The following is a 21,156-nucleotide window of genomic DNA, read 5'->3' on the forward strand; positions in this document are numbered from 1 at the left end:
TGACTGAGTCCACCACAACGCCCAAGAATGTGAGGGTGTGTTTTGGGGTGAGGGTGGATTTTGTCTCATTGGTAATGAGCCCCAGGGGCTCGAGAAGGTTGACTAATCTCCGCAAGTGAGCCGACAGTGCCACCCTCAATAATACATGAGGAGAACGTGGTCCAGATACACAATCGTGTGGATACCCCTGAGTTGATGCACAACTGGTTTTAGGACCTTAGCCAAGCACCAAGGGGCAGAGGATAGGCTGAAAGGGAAGGTTATGAATTCATAGGTTTCGAGTCTCCATTGCATCTGCAAGAACCGATGATGTGTCAGGTTTATCTGGATCGTCAAGTAGGTGTCCTTGAGATCCAGATGCACTAACCATTTGTTGGGTCTCAGGATGTCCCGGAGGAGATCAATCCCTCCAATTTTTTAAGTGAAGGAAGACTGCCCATTTGTTGAACTCCTGTAGTTTGATTTATGACGTTGACCCCCTCGTCCCGCTTCTCCATCAGGAAAAGGTTGCTCAGGAAGCCCATGGGGTAGAATGTCGATGGAGTGATAGCCCCTTTGGAGAATAAATCTGCGATTTCCAAGTCGATAAGGGCAGCCTCTACATCAGAAAGAAGAGGGGCCATGGAGGGGAGGGTTGAGAGAGGGAGCCGTAGATCTGTGTGGAGGCCTAAATTATTTGGAGGACCTACGAATCCGAAGTTATCACCCTCTAGGTGTGATCGAAGAGCGCTAGTCTGTCCCCCACCTTTGTAGTGAGAATAAGGGTTTACCCTGGGCGATGGCAGTGTTGCTCCCACCTCTAGAACCGCCTCTGGAACCTCGGCGATGAGAGTAGCATCTGGTGCGGTAGAAGGCCCCCAAACCTGGATGCATCTTGCCGTTGGCCCCACTTCTAGCCCTGACCCCTAGTCCGAGCTTAACATTGGGGACGACTGGCCGAGTGCCGCCTGCCCTGGCCAGCCCCTGTAAAAATCTGCCGGGTAATGATGAGTTTAATGGATGATTGGGCTTTGTCCAAGGAATTGAAAGTAGAGGCGAATTTACTGTACTCCTTTATAAAGGTTCACCACAAAAGTCCCCCTTGGTCGATGTGGCCCCCTCAGAGGACTGGATGATTATATCCTATAAAACTGGAAACCTTGATAGCTACTCTTTAAATTACAAGATAAACTGTATTATTGAAAAGATTGTTCCAGTTGCAGCCCAGGGCATTGTTTTCACACCTAAAACAAAGTAACACAAATGCCACAGTCTTTCTTAAATTACACAGTCGCTTACTATCTTACTATTTGAATCACCTTAAACAAAGAACTCTTGCACTCTGAAACTTCACTGAAAGTATTGCTGCCTACGTCAAAAGCATCTAACTGCCTCAACATGAGATAGCGAGCGCTACATAAATGCTGCTACACAATAGACTGATTTAAAACTCAATTCTCTTAAAACCGGCCTTTGTATGGAACATTGCACTCATTCCTTTTCTCTTTCTGGAAGCGTCAGACTTAGCAGTTATCCAAGCGAGCATGTACCTTGTGCTCTTGTCTGATCTTCATCGGTATTCACTGGTTTGTGTTTTTCTTGTGTATGTCTGAGCATGTCCTGGTTCTATGTGCGTGGGTGATCAGGCGCACATGTTAAAAGGAACCTAGCTGGTGATGGAGATTGCACAGATCCTCCATCTGTACCTCAAGTGGCTAAGCCATCCATTTTAGAGGTCTTCATGTGGCTTTTATCCAAATGGTTTAGACCCTTGTGGCCCTTTCAAGTCCTATTCAAATTTAGTTGGAGATGGTGGCAGTTCAGCTGATCTCTTCTGCAGCGGCAGATTAACCACCATATTTAGTGCCCTTAGTAAAAGGTGTGATGGAAAGGACAGTAGGCTTTCACAAAAAGGTGAGAGTAATATGGCTAACATATGGAAAACCGTACTCTTCACATTAGGGAGACCAGTGGTGTGGGTTGTAATAATGGGATGGAAATGGCTTTATCCTGCACAGGCACTCTCCTAAGTGGCCAAGACAGTGACATTCTTGTACAAACCTTTACCAATATATTGACATTCTTAAAATACTACGGCCCGCATTTCCACTGCCATGTGGCACTGGACCTACATTTGACATGTCCTGATGAATGGAAATTTTCACAATATAACTCTGTGTAAGCCCCATAATTCACTTGTCAGTAAGCAGAGCAATCTGGTGTTTGACACAGAGAGAAATAGAATGACCTCACACTGCTTCATTTTCCAGACACTGTAATTTTCAAAGGATGTAGTCACTGGCAGTCAGTGAAGGCCGCCTCTCATAAGCGAGCATGATACATTGTTCTGCACACTGATAAGTTTAGAGTGTGTTCTGTAACAGATATGGTTATAATCGCTTTTTGGCAGTTCATATAACACTGATGGGACTTTTTCAAGTGCTGTACAGTGGATCTAGTGGTAGGGGGAAAGCAGAATGTGTTGAATATTTCACAGCTGGAAATAAAACTTGAGTTGCTCATGTTGTAGAGTGCACTTCTTGAGATCCAGTTTTTGGGCCCTGGAGCTGTCTGCTGTTACAAGGACAGATCCTGTATGGACACTTTTGTTTCCCCCTAGTGTAGCAGGCATTCTACTTACATAATATATTTACTGTCTTTTAGCACTTGCCTCTCTCATGGCATCTGGGTCAAACAGTGAAGGTCTTCACAGGAGGTGGAGGGGCTACAACATGGCCCACATTGATATCTCTGAATACAAACAACGTTCGGCCAGTTCTTTATCTTTGAAGCAGACAATTACTTTGACAGATAGGTACAAAGAACTGTTAAAACATAGACATAAAAAAGTAGTTTCTCTAGTTTTTTTTAAACCTTTTAATTGACCACATGTACTTAAGTATTCGTTATGAGCCTACACTTTAAAATTAACCAGTTACGGTCAAGGTTTTAAGACTGTTGAGGCACCAAGGGGGATCAACACACCCCACAAAAGTCACTGATACACCCAGGACATTATGGTTTAGCTTTGGGTCATGACTACAGTAACATCTTTTGATTTCTCCAACATCATCGTAACCGTCTCCATTTTAATGAGTTCAGACCCCATTCTATTGGTGTTAAACCAGACTGCCTCCAGGCATTGCATACTGGTCAAGGAGGATAGCACTTACAAGCCTCTGGTAGCTGAAGCAGGAGCCAACAAGAGTCTGCACCTGCTTTGTTGGGCTCCTCCAAACCTTGAGAAGTATATTTTCCTTTTTCTAGCCACTTAGTTCAGTCTTCAGCCAACATTCAGGCCAAATATGACAGGTCCTATTGTCAACTTTGTATCCTTTGGTGATGCAGCAACAGATTATTGGGAGTGAATGAGTACAAGGTACATGCTCGCTTGGATAACTGCTAAGGCTGACACTTCCAGAAAGAGAAAAGGAATGAGTGCAGTGTTCCATGCAAAGGCCTTTTTTAAGAAAATTGGGTTTGAAATCATTCTATTGTGTAGAAACATTTATGTAGCACACTCTATCCCTTGGTGAGGCAGTTAGGTGCTTTTGATGTAGGCAGCAATACTTTCAGTGACGTTTCAGAGTGCAAAGGAATCGAGGGAAAACTAATTTGGATGAAGGGAATGAGCCGGTGACTCTCCCACGGATGAGATCATCAGGACTTGAGAAGGAGGATAAGAAAAGTCTTGATGCAGGCTGGTATGTCTGAGATGGACACAGATGAGACCACCTTCTTATTCAGTTATGAGTGTGTGACTGGTCTTTATTGGGGAGAGCTGGACAGTGTCTCCAAAGGGGTACATGTGCAATTAATTCGACTTGTGGTATCACCACTGGTAGTTACCACACAGTCTAGATTAGGAGAGCAGTAGCCATCTTCACCGAGAAAGAGGGTACACTTTGGGTGTTCTCTTTCCCATTGTGGTATAGCTCTGACTTCGAACAAACACAGGAAAACATGGTGTGCGCCTGAATTCTTTTTAATGTTGGATAGCACAGCTTAACCAAGCCATTGTGAGAGTTTACGTCCCAACACCTGTTAATTAGGGGTAGGTGGCAGTCAACCATAAACCGCTTGACTAAGAAGAATTTAAAAGTCGAGAAAGGAATAGAAAAACTGTCCTTGCATTACCTCCGAATATCTCCATGGTTCCCTTTAATCAGGCACTCTTATCATTTTTTTTTTTACCCCCCCTCTTCCTTTTTTGTGGATCTTTATTAATAATCTTTCCAAATCACTCTCCTATTTCTTCAAAAATTACATTCTTTCAACCAAATACCCCCAACCCATAGCTGGTTGATACAACACTTTTAATTGTATGGCCTAAAACCTCCCTCATAATTGTTTACTTGTTTACTCCTATGAATAACCTTTCAGTTCTGTGAGCTGAATTCTTTGTAAAATACATTGGATTTCCCGTTACCTCCTTTTGTTTCATTAACTTGTGCACTCCCTGCTATGATACTACCTACTTCGCTCAAATATTTATAAAGCCCAAATTGTCTCCATCTCCTGATTTTCATCATCTAAGTGCTCTCAGAAACTCCCTTTCATGCACATTCTCTGTATAGTTTTTTCCATTCCCATCCTTTATCCCGAGTTTGTGTCCCCATGCAATACTCTTGTTCCTGCTACGAATCCATCTTCCTTCAGTTTTCGTTTTTGTACTAGTCCATAGCGTCTCTGAAGTGCTTTTGGTCTTTGCTCAGGTATTGAGAGGAGTATGAGCGAAAATAAGTATTAATTGCTTTGCAAATGGGTATGCAGTGGTTCAAATGAGAAAAACATGTAGCAGAAATGCTTAATTTTGTCTGGAGGGAAAGTTATATGGTGAAATTTACCTTTGCATCCATTGAGGAAAACAGGGCAGAAAATCCTGGCATCAGTGTTCAACATTCCTTGTAATGTGTGTTTATATTGTGTTTTTGGTGGATTTGAAGGCTGTATAACTGAAGATAAATATATGATGTAGATGTTTTTACTGTATCTATACAATATTTTCAAATGGATATCTGCTGGAGACAAATGTAGAACACTAACACAATATTTGGACAAACTCGACTAATTGTTATACCACATTAAAGCATAACTGGTTTGAGAAAATACTGATTAGTGCCCCACAGATTCAATTGTAGGTAGGCCCACTTTACTGAAGTAAACTGGGGTCATACTCATGAAGCCTATTATTCTGATTTTTATCTCATTGCATAGATTTATCCCCTTGGGTTCTGCTTGTTGCTAGACACCTTTGTTTAAAGCTGAAAAAGCCGCATGGTTTAAACCGGCATGCAGCTCTTATTGCAACTTGGCTGTTTATTACATTTGTTTAAGTTGGGGAGAGGCATCATGGCCCACTTGAGGCTTTGCCTCACTTGAATCATGACCTTCCCCACACTCAACAGTGATGATAAATAACGTTACACTTCTTCCTTCCGATGTAAATGTACAGAAGGCTAGGGCAAAAATGAAAATATGAACTAGTTTTACATAGTAGACTGCTGAAAAAGTTACTTTTCACAAGGGCTTGCTAACATCGAACAATGTGGTTGGCAAAAATTGTTCAATGTCAGAAATGGATTAGAGTTTATTCTGGCTCTTTAATTTTGCATTCCATCGGCATTGGAATACCATACATAATTGTTGTTGCACCTACTTACATAATCGTCCACATTAAGGAATTTCCTCATCTGAACACCAGCATCATTCAAAGTAAAAGAATATAATATAACACTGGAAACCAAGGGATGTATGCTCATGTTTGCAACAACTTGCCAGGCTTGCAATTTTGTATCTTCTTTTCATCAGGCCGCAGTACAAAGGATTCTGTCTTTTTAAGGTGGCTTCTATGTTCACAAAATAGTCCATGCCAGCTATTCTTGTTCCTGGAAACAGTGCACCTCATGTAGTGCAACGTAAGCACTTTCTAGGAGAAGGAATAATGCACATTCCAGTCGATAAATTGTGGTGAGAGAGCAACACAGAGCTGACCCAAAACCTCTATCTATATCTTTAAAATGGGTATGCAAAAAGATCTGGCAGACAGCTAAGACTGTAACCATACCTGATAGCCCCTCTGGGGAAATGACAATTGAATGTATCCTTGAATTTTGGGAACTATTACTTACCTGTATAGTATTGGAGCAGGGACTAATCATGATTGCACCAAAGAACATAATTGTTATATTATTTAAAGTAACTACACTTGCCTTATAGCAGCAGTCTGGTCCCCTCAAGGGACTGGGGTTTACAGCAGGGATGAGGTGAGTTGTCATGGCTTGCTGTGTTTTTTATTTTTTTACAGCATTATTATCTTATGATTCTTATAAAGAACTTGGGATGGAACAACCTGTTTATATCACAAAAAGGTTGGCCAGTATAATATCTTGGGTATTTCAGTTATATTTATTAAGCCTTCATAGCCTGGTATAGGTACAGTGAGTCAAAATTCATATGGCTGTAAAATGGACCTGTTCTTTATTCATGTCATTTGTCTTCAGTCAGGGGTACGTTGTGGTCTGGGAATTGAATCAAGAGCGACGAGGGAAGCCAGAGAGAATTTATGTATCTTCCGAACACAGAGGCAAAAATATCACAGCTCTTTTATGGGATACCACAGCTCTTCGAGTATTTGTTGGAGACCTTGTTGGGAAAGTTTCTGCCATCAAGATTTCATCAGCCAAGCAAGGGAAGGTAAAGTCTTTATTTTTGAGTTTTAATTTTTTTTGGACTATCTCCAAACTTGAGTAGTTAGCAACAGGAGCTGAGTGACAGCCATTGCTGTCTATTGTCATTCTTTTTAAACTTGATTTCATCTGTCATAGAGGAATTCGGATTCTAGACTTCCAAGTCTACACATTCTGGGAAGTTTAACATCAAGGATAGACAATTGAAATTAGACCTGGGAAGACAGGGGACAAGATTCAGTTGGATCTTGATAGATGTAGTGTATTGACTTTTCATTCATTAAATCCATTGCTGATCATTGTAGCAGCTAATATTTTTCAAAATTGTGGGACAGGCCGCCTCAGGCAGGTATTTTTTAATGCTGACAAGAGACAGAAGGCTTATACACAGAAATCCCATTGTTTGTGAAGCTGAAACATTGGCAAACACTGTTTATATTTTCAGGAGAACTCTATAATACTTAAAATTATTTTTGTTCATAATTTGACAGTGTACATTAACGAACACTGGCTTTGAATACTGGGCATAGGTTTGGCACTTGATTTCAAATAAGCAAACATTTATTTTTCAATCTAGAATCGTGCACTCCGAAGAGACAGAAGCTGTGGGTTAACTTCCGGATTAGAGTTGTTTTGCCCTTTGGTATTTTGCAAGTGAAAGGAAACTGACCTTCTCCTGGGGTAAAAGGGGCACACTTGCATATGAGTGGCTAGCTGCATTCCTAGTGCACTGAATTTGTGATCCACCTAGTAAAGGTAAATATTACAATAAATGTGCCTTGGATCATTAGCTCTTCATGCTTTAGAGCCTAGTTTAGTATATTGAAGCACATTGTGTATTTAATTTTGTACGTGGACTGTGCTCCATGAGAGAATCAATTGTTGGCATACTTTGATAATTTCTGGCAATGTCATATAGTTTGTAGTTTTAGTTCCCAACATATCCATTTTGAATGCTTAGATCCCTGTGCATAAGTTAAAATATTAATAGAAATAATCCTCGTTATGCAAGCTCTGCTTGACGATCAAAGCAAAAGTGACCCATTTTTGAAAAATTATTCTGAATGCTGCCATAATGTTGCAAAATATAAACGCATACAAATCTGTGCAATGTTATCACAGTGGGAATCAATATGAGTAAACACTTTGTTCTCACAGTATTTCAGACTACCTTAAACAGTACTGTAGATGCCCTAAAACCCTCCATTTTTATCAGCTCTCCTGAAATTGCTCTAGAGGTTTAAAATCGCAATAGGGTACATTAGTGTAATTCTCTGTTTGTGTTCCAGGCTGCTGCAACCTTTATGTCGTTCCCAGTTCAGATAATCGCCACATTTGACTCCTCTGTGGTTCAACTGGATCACATGGATGGGAGACTGCTCATATCTACTCTCACACGTTCCTACTTATGTGATACAGAGAGGTAAATAACGATTTAAAAAAAAAATGCTAACAAATCCACATCAACAAGCTATGCGTGGGTAATGAATCTTCTTCCACACAGGAACTAAGTAATATAACAACCTTAACCTCACTTGAAGATACAACAGTGCTTTGCTACTCCTCCCATGTCCTAAATTAATGGTGTTTTTACTTTGCTGTTTGGTGTTGAATAATTATTTTTATCACTTTTTTCTGAGAAAAAAGGTTAAAGTGAAGTGATTTGCATTACCTCTTTTGTGTTGGATTAAAATGTAAATGTTTGTAATTTTATTTGGTCTGTTAATGTCATTTTTTTTGTTTGTTTTAATGTAGAGAAAAGTTCTGGAAAATTGGTAATAAAGAAAGAGACGGCGAATATGGGTCCTGTTTTTTCCCAGTTACAAAGAGCTCTGGTTGTCAGCAGCCATTGATATATTGTGCTCGTCCTGGGTCCAGGATGTGGGAAGTTAATTTTGAGGGTGAAGTGGTTAGTACGCATCAGTTCAAACAGCTGTTGTCTTCTCCACCTCTTCCTGTTATTAACGTAAGGTATGTTTGCTAGTTCAAATATAAAGTTACATTAGATGTATTACCCTCTGAAACATTTTATATTTGGCATTATGGCTTTCGCTAAAACAGTAGATTTAAACATTGAACTCACCAACGTAAGACTTACATTTTGTCAAAGTTTGGAGTACTGTTTTTAGATCACTCTTGTTTTCATCTTTGTGAGACTGAATTTGGTCCTATGTTAAATGGAGAAAAAAAGCTTTTGAGATTTTTAGGTCTACTATAAGGTATATATTTAATCTTTGGAAATGCTGAACCTTAAGCATCTGCTGAATAAATGGTTTTAATGTGCATATGTAAAATGTGAAGTGAATAGTGTACATTTGAGGCTAGATAGAAGAGGAATGTACTGGTTAGGATAGAAGTGAAAGACAAATCAGATTTAGAATGTGATCCAGAACACCAAAATCCAGCTATTCCTTGCCTGGGGATAGCTAAGTAGTCAAGTACTATTTAATAAATGCCATAGCTCTTCTTTTGGTAACTTTGACAAGCTTTCTGCAAAAGGTTCTTAACTAAGCAATAAAAGCACAAAACAGTCGAAAGATGGCACTGTGAAGGCCAATATGTAGGGACACTGAAAATCTATGAACTAAACATCCACTAAAATTGTGGGTTCAAATAGAAGAAATGTTGATGGATACGTTAACTTTGAAAAGGCCCATAACCAGATATATTTCTTTTCGGGGAGATGCAGGGCCTCCAGTAATGACATTAAGTGGAATCTTATGGTTAGGAGCACGGACAACTGAGTTGCACTGTAATACAATTGTTGTAGGAATACTGCAGCATTAGTGAGTTTTCAAAGCTCACAATGCATTTCCTATGTATTGTTTGGTCAGGTGTTATTCCCCCCCGTGAATATATTTGACAAATAGTGTCCAATTTATGTTTGAGAAAAAAGGCAGCAGTAGGGAAAACTTATTAGGAGTATTTTGCCAATTAACATGGGAAGATTGAGTTGGTTTCAACATTAATTCGGTAGAAGGTAGCTTGAGTTGAATTGACATACTATTTGTAACCAGTGCTTGAAATGGAAACATTAAAGTGCAGGTACTCTGTGTTGTTTCTGAGAAGTGCCGGTACTCTGCAATTAATAGTATAATGTTTTTCTTGAGATATGCCGGTACTCTCCCTCTCAAAATAAAAAAGTGCTGGTGCTCAGTACCGGACAGTACCTGCCCATTTAAAGCACTGTTTGTAACTGGTACACATCAGTGTACAATTTCTACCGAGTCCAAAAATATGCCACACCTTAATAAATGACCACCAATATTTGTTCAAACTCCATACAGATCAAACATTGCCAGTCATCCAACAGGTTCCAATATTGGATAACACCTTTTAGGAGGCTACATTATTAGTTCAGGGAAAGGTTTCACATATTGGTACATATTACCCTTAATGTGTCATCATCAGCACTAACTAACCAAAAAAGTAGCACAAATATATTTGACTCTTGTAGTAAATGGAGTAAATGTAAGTGAACATACATAATGTTTGTATCCTAATGCGGTTAAGTAACAAAAGACCACTGTATGATAACAACACACTAATAGGATTAGAGGGCAACCAACCCTCCTTAAAGGCCCACACCCCTCCAAGATTGCCCGCTCTTAACTTAGCACATAATAGGGTGCAGCCTAAAGTGTTGGTGAAATGTTCCAAGGCACAGTCTTGAAGAACGTTACTAAACCAATCTCCTGTTTTCCACCACCACCAAACAGTTCTGAACCCCAGACACACCCTCAGCACCAGGACCTTCAGATCTAAAACTGTGGAAAAACACCTCATCCAAAAAGTGGTGACCACTTCACCAGAAAGACACCAAATATACCCTTAATTTCCAAGCAGAATTGTCAGTTGGGAAGTCTCTTTGTACTGAGCGTACTTGTAGAAGTTCAGCCGCTCCATGTCATTTGTTCTTGGTGATTGCAATGACATTTTCTTTGCTGTTGTCTGAATGAATGTTTTGTGCAAAGCATTACTGCTGAAGTGAAACTTTTGAGTGATGAACTGCTGCCCCTGTTAGCTACTGGCAGCTAGACTAAGATAGTAAGTGTCACCCCTGTACCTGGATGTCCCCTTTTATGTGCTGGGTTAAGAACAGGCGGTAAGGGAGGGGTGTGGGCCTGTGGGTACTGGAGCTCTGACATAAGACCTGACCAGTCCTTTGCAACATTAAAGGAATTGTAAATGACGTGACCTGAATAGTTACAATGCTAGACACACAACCTGTCCCTTCTGATTAGACTGCAGAATACCATTCCAGTGATTTAGTATTTCATTTGTTAGCAAAGTGAAAGCATCCAGGGTCATTGCTGATTCTGCATGAAAATTTGGAACTGAAGTACATCTCGAAGACCTGTTTTTCTGTCATAAAGTCTGGAAATGCATTTAGCTCTTTTACCAGGAACATCATGATGTTAATTGTTGCACTGCTTCTTTTTGAAGAAAAAAAAAATAAGGATTGCAATTTTAAACTTTGATACCCAACATTTGTACAGAGGTGCAAACATATTATTCACACAGGTATCCATTGACCTAGACATGTAATTGTCATCTTGGCAGCCTCTAGCAGTATACATTACATCAGTGTACATGAGACAAAATCAGTCTGTGCAGGAGTTTCTCCTCACTTGGGTGCGAGGTGCATTCTTTTGTTGGAGAGGCGGGGGTGCGGAGGAGATAGAGTAATTGATGGATCAGTTGCTACCTCTTTGGGTCTTTTCAACACTCCTGTCTCTCTCCCTTAAGTAGTTACGATCATGTGTTCTCTGTTAAGGAGAATTGCAGCGCTTCTGTATGTAGTTTTCACCAAAAATGAGTCTACTGGATACTACAAATTCTGAACTCATTTGCGTTAACTGTTACCTTTTTCTTAACTAGAGCTTGCTGCATAGCACCCATTCCATTCTTAGACAACATCGTTTGTTCCCGGTTAATGACTGGGTTATGTTTTGAGAATCTTTCTTCAAACAACAAGTCTGGTTCCATTGAAGTTTCTAATTATTTAAAATTGTGTGTTTTGCTGTGGCGAGTGCTCCAGAGTTCTCCACATAGCTCCTTGCTTCTACAGAAAGTTCAAAGTAGCAACACCTTCTCTTTTCACTTATTTCAGTTCTGTATTGCACAGTAAGCCATCACCAGTCATTCTATTAAAATCCAGTTATCAGTAAATCTATATGTATTTTAAAAACATGCATTTTCACCTAAATCCGCTTGGTTATTGTTTATTTTTTTTAGATTAGTATTTAAGCACTTTGATGTTTTTCTTGGAGTTTCAGTGCTATATATCCACCCATAAAAACTAGTAGAACAAAAAAAAATGGCAGTAAAACAGGCAACATGTTATATGCTGTGGAAATGTTTGGGAGCTCAATTTCTAAATTTCACAGAAATGCGGATGGATCCAGATAGATAGACCAGTGTCTGAGACCCCATCCTTTGTACATAAGGAATACAAAACACAGAGGCTGCAGGCTCTGCCATGTTCTGTTAGTGCGATAATTCAGTCTATTTGGTCTGTTACACTCCTAGAAATTAGGAACTGGACTGACTTTCCACACCAGAAACTAATGCATATAGTTTAATTCCTATAGTGGGACTTAAGAGTTGAAGTCCATTGAGCTGAAGTCTGATCCCCAGTTGTCGCATCCTTTTCCTTAGAATAATTTTGATTTTTCAATAGTATTTGCCGCCTGTCACTCAGCCACGTCATAACAAGGTGTATACTTCAGCTTCTATGAAGTCCGGTGACAGTGGCGTGATTCAGGTTAATGATGGTTGCAGGCTATAGTCCTGGAAATCATAATGGACAAAAAAACATACAGTCTAGCACATGAATAAGCCGTCACTCAGTCTTTATAAAAGGCATTGATATGTGAAAGAGATACAAGTAAGAGCCCCATATATGTGTATGTTTACTCAAGCCATCTCTGGCTGAGTATATCATTGTAATTGTGTTTATATAGCACTTACGACCTCTGACGAGGCAGTGAAGCACTTTATGGCAAGGAGCACACTACTGTGGAACCCAAGGTTAGTGCCTTGTCCAGTGCTGTTACTGATACTAGTCATATGCTCTCAAGTAAAAGAAACCCATGCATTTACTTCAGCTACGTTGTGATATAGTATATAATAATAACGGTTAGGTGTTATCATTACTGGGGCTATGTGGTTTCAGGTGAATAGTTGGAAAAAAAGGATTGATTGGCAGAGAGTAGATCATTTTAGGTTATAGGGATAGGGTTTTAAAAAGGTTAGGGCTGTGATCCATGAAATGTGGTGTCAATCAATTGCAGAATTACAGTACGAGAGATTAAAGTAGAAAGACATGACGGAGAGGACTCTACTCCGAAATAGAGGACATGTAGTAGAGATATAGCCTGCTGTGTGCCAAGCCTAGGTCATCCCTTTGAAACTTAGTGTGGAATATCTCAGAATTAAAACAGGGTCTGTACGCTTTACAGGACCAAATGTTCACTTAACATTCAGCGTAATGGTCATTTTCTGTAGTCCATATCCTTAATGAGCTGAGTTTCTGCAGATGTCCAAGACTTTACAATATCTCTTTTGGCTAGCAGGAATCACAAATTCACGAGTGGCCTCACACCACGCATATCCTTTCTCGTTCACGGTACCCCAGAGCATGACTTTGGGAGCCAGATTGTGAATGTTGCAAAAATTAGCCTGGGCCAAGATCAAGAGTCCCTTGCCTGCTCGTAACTGAGAAATGGTTTATTTAGGTAGAGATCTCTTATCCTGCCACTTAGTCAATAACATGGATTTGTTATTATTCTTATATGGTTTCCGAATCCATTGTGGTATGTTGGGGTCATATGGAAGTGTCTTAAGGATGATCATAACTACCATTTCCTAATTCCCCCCTGTACGTCTGATCAAGTATGAGAGCACTGGCAATGTGTTTTTGTTCCAATCCCGAAAGCATTAGCCAGAGTACAAGGGGGAGTGAGTCCTCACCAACAGAGTTTTTTCCAAATCATCATTTCTGTCACACCAGTGAATGCCGTGCTGTAGCTGAACTGCAATGTAATAAAGAAACATGTCAGGCAGCCTAAGTTTGCCCTGTGTCCAGGGAAACTGTAGTGAGTCTAATGTCACTCTCCTGTGTTTCCCCATCTAAACCAGTGAACCCATCAATCTGTCCTGTTAACAAGCCAAAGGTAGTGGGCACATTGAGTTATCTGTCCCCAAAGATGTTTCTTATCTGGTCCCTTTGCGTTTTTTTGGTCCACGTAATGCCACACCTTTTTAATGTATAAGTATTCATATCCCATTAGCAGGAGCATGAGCACCGCTGTGCCATAATAACACTGTATTTTGCAAACAGACATTATACCAGTAAAGTAGATCTGAAAAAAAGGTGTACACCAAAAATATACAGTAACCAAATAGTGTTATGAAAGGATGAAATAAAGATGAGAAAAAGTGAAATGTGTTACTGGAAGCAAAAGAAGAAGAAAAAAGGTGCCAGGGAATATGTGCAATACATAAGAGTGCACTAAAGTTCCATCTGCTTACTCTAATTATAAGAATGTGCTTTTTTTGGCAATTGCACTAAATGTCTTGTTTAAAATGTGCTGTTTTGTAAAATAATGATAATAATAATGCTTATGGAATTTTATGTCCTAGATCACATCCTCAATATGTAGCCACCTCCAGTTCCCCACAGTCTCTGGCATTTCCTAAACTTCTATATGTAAAGTAAGTTTTGTGTTAAATGCATTATTACCTTTTGACTTGCTAATATTTGTGAATTACATTGTACAATATAGAATTCTCTGCTGTATTTTAGCAAACAAAAAATGTAAAACTGTTGAACGTTTATATGTTATTTGTATGTCTGTTCCTATTTAAAACAAGCATTTGCAATGCAGTGGGTCTCGCGTTTGCTCAAGTTAACGCTATTAGTGTTGTAAACTCCTAACTGGACTTTTCTTGCCAGATAAACTGAAAAGTAAAACAGTTTCACATAAGCGAGCTGACGGCTGCCATGAGCGCAAATCAAACACAAAAAGAAAGAGAAGTTCGCTAGCAGCGAAACGTACCGGCAAAAGTGCAATTATCCATGTACCCGGCAAAAGTGCAATTATCCATATAACCGGCAAAAGGGCAAATATCCATGTAACAGGGTCAATGTCATGCAAAGCACTCGACTACTGCCCAGCGAGATCGCGCTGCCTACGAAATAAAGAGAAAAAAGTAGTGCAGAAACCATACGGAAAACATGGAGCCTCGTATGTTTTCAGTAGTTTGCCGGTGCGTTCGAGGAGGGCTAAACACTGGAAAAGGCATGACATATGCATGCCTTTTACTAATTAAATCAAGCTAATTTTAAAAGGCAAGCCCACGAACCAATCTAAGTCACGGGTGTGGTTACAAGCCCATAGAGAGATAACCGGGACAGAGCGCTTTGCAAAGCCAATATAAATGTGCCCTTGACGCAGCAGATACGTCTGCAACGAGTATCTGATAGACTTCTAGTTGCATATTCCCGACCTTAGAATTTTCCAAGGCGTCAGACTGGATCCAGGGAAGTCTTCATCCAGCAGTACCCTGGCGTGCCATCAGGTGGTGTCGGTTGACTCTGCATCTGCCGTTGGCATCTTGGTTGCAGTGATGACGTCACAGTCGTACATAGACATCCCCCTGGTGAGCTGATGTCCGTTCTTTTCTTCACGTACCACGCGCAGATCTGGAGAAGAGCTACCCTAGTCATTTTTTTAATAAAATTGACCTTTTTGTAGTCTTTTTTTGACTCCTTTGGTGGGTCAAGGAATGTCTCAGACGACCGGCTTCATACCATGCAAAACCTGTCACTGCATGAGGTTGGTGATGGACCCACACCTGGTATGTTTATGATGTCTGGAGAGCGACCACGACCCGAAGTCGTGCTCCGAGTGCCGAGCCATGAACCCGAAGGGTTTGAGGTAACAGTCCCTAAAGCTCACAGCGGCCCGACGCTGGACTTCTAGTCTCGCTCGAGAGGAAGGTCTTGAGACCGCTCGCGGAGTCATCGACATTCCTCTTCGTCCCATTCAAAATCTTAGGGACATTCGGGTCACAAGAAAAAGAAGTCGAAGAAAGGCAAACTTTCTTTGACTTCACCCTGTCACTCAGCTGATGCAATGCAGAAAGAGCATCGATGTTTGAGGCCTCCATCCGCAGAGCCTACTTCTGGGTCCGCTCCACGCCTCCGGAGTTTCTGGGAACTGGAGCCAGCCCTGCCCAGCTAAAAGAATTTCATTAGGCCATGCGCCTCATCCCTGGGCAGACCGATCCCCCTGCCACGCGTTTCGGGCCTGTGGATTTGGAGGGGGGCCCTTTGGGTTCCATGCTGGCGTCTCTGGCTCAGACATCGGAGGGCTCCTCCGGATCCATTATCGGATCCTTACAGACGCATGTTGTGCAAATGCGACCTTCCCCAGTGCCGGGTAAGATGTTGAGGCTTCCGTTGGGCCCACAATTGCAATCGACCCAGTCCTCATCCCAGTGACCTGGAGCCAGGGGGCATCGATTGACGCAGCTTCCGACGTTGATGGGCCCTATTCATCCAGGTTGGATTCTGACCCTTTTAATTCTGGGTACGAATATGGGAAAGGGTTGGAGGAGTCACTGGACCCTTTGGAATACCAGCTCGACAACCTTGACATGGACTGGGCACAGGAATTGGGCGAGCCTAGTGGTCTGGATACTTCTCCAGATGCTGGCATGCTGTCTCCACCTTGCGTGGCTGCAGAAGAGGGGGAGTGTTCTTCTTCATGGTGGTCAGAAGGGCGGCTGAGGTCTTTGGCCTCGAGCCTCCCTCTGTAACAGTCAGGACTAACCTCCTGACAGAGGTGCTTCTATTTCGGAGACTGTCCTTCCATTTATTGAAGCCCCCACCAATGTCCTTTTAGGTACTTGGTCCAGACCTTGCACAGGGGCGCCTGTGAATATGACAATTGCTCACCACCATCGCCCGCCCCGATTGACCCTAAATTTCTGTTCCAACACCCCACAACTGAGAGCCTTGTCATCCAGGCTTCTTTATCATCTGGTGCATTCCCATCCGCTCCCCCTGATAGGGAATCAAAGAGACTGGATCAACTTTGGAAGAAGATCTTGTCTTCCTCCAGTCTGGCATTACGTTCCGTGACCACCGCATGCCTTGTGGGCCACTATACCCATTCTTTAATGGGATTTGGTCACACAAGTGTTGCCGCGGGTCCTGGGGGAGACCCAGGTTATCATCACCCAAGCAGTTCCTGATGGGAGTTGTAGGATAGGGCCCTCTTTCTTGGCATTGTTACCCCCATTTTCTGCCCGTTGTTAGTGTGTTTGACTGTGTTCACTGGGATCCATCTAACCAGGACCCCAATGATTATGCTCTCTCCTATAAATTTGGTTGCTACTAACCTTTACTTCCTACAATTGGCATACTGGTTCCCCCCCCACCCATGTAAGTCCCTGGTATATGGTACCCAAGTACCCATGGCATTAGGGTTCCAGGAGATCCCTATGGGCTGCAGCAGTTATTCTGCCACTCATAGGGAGCCCATGCAAAGGGTTCTGCAGGCCTGCCATTGCAGCCTGCGTGAAACGGGTGCATGCACCCGTTTTCACTACAGGTCACTACACAAGGTCACTATAAGCCACCCCTATGGTAGGCCCTCTCGGCCCAGAGGGCAGGTTGCAGGTACCTGTGTGTGAGGGCACCCAAGCACTAGCAGAGTTGCCCCTACAAACTTCAGAACCGTTTTCCTGGACTTTGTGAGTTCAGGGATGCCATTTTACGCGTGTACTGGACATAAGTCAAAACCTATGTCCAGCTACATAATGGTAACTCCGAACCTGGGCATGTTTGGTATCAAACATATTGGAATCATACCCCAATACTGTTGCATGTATTGGAAGTATGATTCTGTGCACTCCTTAGAGGACCCCCAGCATTGCTATCACCAGTCTAACAGGGTTTTCTGGGCAGTCCAGGTGCTGCCACCCCTCAGACAGGTTTCTGTCCTCCTGCTGCTTGATCTGAACAAGCCCAGAAAGGCAAAACATAGGATTTCCTTTGAGAGGGGGAGGTAACACCCTCTCCCTTTGGAAATAGGTGTGTCAGGCTTGCGAAGGGTAGCCTCCCCAGGCCCCTTGCTTGCTTTCAAGGGCACATTTGGTGCTCTCTGTGTATAAACTAGTCCACACGGGTTCAGGGACCCTCAGTCCTTGCTCTTGCGCAATACTGGACAATGAAAAGGGGAGTGACCTCTCCCTTGTCCATCACCACCCCAGGGGTGTTGCTCAGAGCTCCTCAAGAGGGTCCCTGGGTTCTGCCATCTTGTTTCTAAGGTTGACAGGGAACTCTGAGTGGCCAGGCCAGGCAGGTGATGTCCGAGCTCCCCCCTGATAGGTGATTACCTGGTTAGGTGACTAATCCCCTTTTCAGGGCTATTTAGGGTCTCTCTCTTGGGTGGGGTCCTTCGATTTGGCTTGCAGGATTCTCGCAGGACTTATCTGCAACCTCCACTTCGACTTCTGGCCACTGGAACTGCGACTGGACCCTTCAGAAACCAACAAACTCTGCTACGACGAAGAGTCACTTCCCTGCACCCGCAGGCACCTACAACAAACAATGACCGGCTGCGTGAAACCCCTCTCCTGCTGAGCTGTGTGGATCCTGCATCCTGGGTGGTGGTCCAGAGTAGTCCTCTTGGTCCTCTCTGCCAGCTGTCCAACTCTGGAGGAGGTAAGCCTTTTCCTTCCCACGCAGGACAGTACCCTCGTGCACTGCATCACTTGCAGCTGCCAAGGATTGTTTGCATCTCCTCCAAGGGATCTTCAGGCGATGTGTAGCTCCAGCCCCCAGAACTCCACCCTGCAAAGCACAGCCTCCTGAGTGGTCCTCCTGCGGTGTGGGATCCACGTTTGTGGTGCTTTGTGGGCCTCTTCTGCGACTCCTGTGTCCCTGTCCTGTGGAACTTCTGTGGGTGCTGCCTCTGCTCCTGTGGACTCTCTGCGATGCAGAGGGTCCCCTGTGACTCCGCCCCTCCTGGGTTGAGTCCTCCTGGGCCTTGCTGGTCCCCGGCAGCACCTTACCCCCCCTCCGATCCCCCCCCCCAAACCCCAAGCTTGCTTTTGCCAAGGCTTGTTGATGGAAATCCTGCACCAACACCGTTTGCAATCTTCCTTCCACTGTGGGACATTTTCTGCATCCATCAGGAACGCTTCTACGGCTCCTGGGCTGCAGTGCTGATGTGTTCTTCAGTCCGTCGACCAACTCCTGCATCCACAGATGGGTGGGTGGTAGCTCCTACTCTTCCTGGACTCCACTGTACTCTTCGACTTGGTCCCCTCTCTCCACAGGTCTTCCTTCTTCAGGAATCCACAGCTGGTTTTCTTGCAGTCTTCTCTGGGTGTCTTCTTTTTCTACTTTTCCTCCTTTTGGGTGGTTTGGGGAAAATGCAGTGTTTTACTCCTGCATTCCTGGTCGCTGCGGGGTACTGTGTTACTTACCTTTGTGGTTCTCTAGTACTCCCAGCTTCCCTCTATACATTTTACTTACCTAGGTGGGGGTACATTGTTCGCATTCCATTTTTTAAATATATGGTTTGTTCTCCCCTTAGGGTCACTATTGGTTATTACTGTTTGCACTGTTTTCTAACTTTTTCTTTGCCTATTTATGATTGCTAGTGCATATATTTAGTGTATTACTTACCCCCTAAGAGTGGGTCACCTGTAGTAATTTGTGGTGGTTTGTGCCAAAAATAAAGTACCTTTATTTTTGTACAACTGAGTATTTTCTTTCATGTGTGTAAGTGCTGTGTGACTACAGTGTTATTGCATGAGCTTTGCATGTCTCCTAGATAAGCCTTAGCTGCTCATCCGCAGCTTCCTCTAGAGACCTTGGCTTCTAGACACTGCCTACACTTCACTAAGAGGGGATACCTGGACCTGGTATAAGGTGTAAGTACCTTGGGTACCCACCACACTCCAGGTCAGCTTCCTACAGGAGGGATTTAGCTAAGTTCACGATTCGTTGTGGGCTGGACATGACTGACTCACTGGGCAGATCGGTTGTGTCAACGGTGGCCTCGATGCGCCGCGGCGGGTTGAGGATGTCTGGTTTTTGGGGGATGTCCATCAGACTCTCATTGACATGCCCTTCAATGGCACCCGTCTCTTCGTAGACAAATTGAACTTGGCGCTCCAAAGGTTCAAGGAGTTCCGGGCTGCGGCTTGATCCCTTTGCCTGTCAGCCCAGAGTTGCGCATGCTACTCAGCCCCTGTGTGGGCGGGGATGCAGAATCCCATGGGCTTGTGGGGACAGGGAACCTGAGGTCTGCCCAGTCCACCCCCTGCCCCTGCCGCAGCCTCCATGCCCTCCTAGTCCGTACCACCATCTCAGACCAGTAGGGGACAGCATCCGTCATCAACTGCCCCACTGGGACAAGTGGGTTGTGCAAATAGTCCAAAGGGGCTACTCCCTCCCCTTTAAGACTGCCCCTCCGGCCGTACCTCCATCTTACAGCTACTTACCGGAGGATTATCTGTCACTTCTCTGCAGGAAAGTTGCAGCTCTCGTGGCCAAGTGAGCTATAGAGAGGGTTCCTGTGCCAGAAGTAGGTTGTCATTGTTATTCCTGCTACTGTCTGGTGCCCAAAAATGACAAGGGCCTATGCCCCGTTCTTGACCTTTGGGCCCCCTGTCCCTTCCTCAAGAAGGAGAAGTTCACAATGTTCACTTGGGTCCTGTCTGCCTTGGACTCAGAAGACTGGAAAGTAGCTTTAGACTTGCAGAACGCTTACTTCAATATACCCGTCTTGCCTGCCCAGAATCGCTTCTTGCAATTCATGGTAGGTCACAAGCACTTTCAATTTACTGTACTCCCCTTTGGCCTTACCAGCGCCCCTTGGGTGTTCAATAAAGTGATGGTGGTGGTTGCAACTCATCTGCGCAGGTTAGGGATTTTAGTCTTCCCCTACCTTGACAACTGGCTGTTGAAGACGAACACGCCCCAGAAAGTTGACTCCCACCTTCAGACTACTGTGAACCTTCTGCACTCGCTGAGGTTCACTATAATCATGCCAACGTCACACCTGACTCCTTCTGAGACGCTCCCTTTTATCAGAGCTGTTCTGGTCACAGTGTAGTTTCGGTCTTCTTTCAAAAAGCGAGTCCGGGATATTCAGGCTATTATTCTGATGTTTCAGCCTCTATCCTGGATTTCAGTGAGAATGACTCTGAGGCTGCTGGGCCTCATGGCCTCTTGCATCCTGCTTGTGAAACGTGCCAGATGACATATGCGGCCTCTGCAGTGGGACCTGAAGTTCCATTGGGCGCAGCATGGGGGGAATTTCCCCGAAATGGTTCAGATATCAGAAGGAACAGCAGAAGACCTGCAGTGGTGGCTTTCAAATCACGAATGGTGCAGCTGCACATCCCTCTCCCTTCCCCAACCAGATTTTGCAGTAGTGACAGATGCGTCACTCCTGGG

At 43.4% G+C, this 21,156-nt stretch overlaps 1 protein-coding gene across 1 annotated transcript in view; it reads left to right on the plus strand.

Annotated features, from left to right (window-relative positions):
* Positions 1-21,156, plus strand: part of HPS5 (HPS5 biogenesis of lysosomal organelles complex 2 subunit 2) — a 422,510-nt gene that overhangs the window by 86,074 nt on the left and 315,280 nt on the right. Inside the window, exons 5-8 of the mRNA XM_069223753.1 lie at positions 6,483-6,675; positions 7,958-8,091; positions 8,424-8,639; positions 14,316-14,387. Coding sequence (XP_069079854.1) covers positions 6,483-6,675; positions 7,958-8,091; positions 8,424-8,639; positions 14,316-14,387 — 615 coding nt within the window. The remainder of the gene's footprint in view (positions 1-6,482; positions 6,676-7,957; positions 8,092-8,423; positions 8,640-14,315; positions 14,388-21,156) is intronic.

This window comes from Pleurodeles waltl, chromosome 3_1 (assembly GCF_031143425.1).
Source record: "Pleurodeles waltl isolate 20211129_DDA chromosome 3_1, aPleWal1.hap1.20221129, whole genome shotgun sequence".
In the NCBI taxonomy this organism is placed as follows: domain Eukaryota; kingdom Metazoa; phylum Chordata; class Amphibia; order Caudata; family Salamandridae; genus Pleurodeles; species Pleurodeles waltl.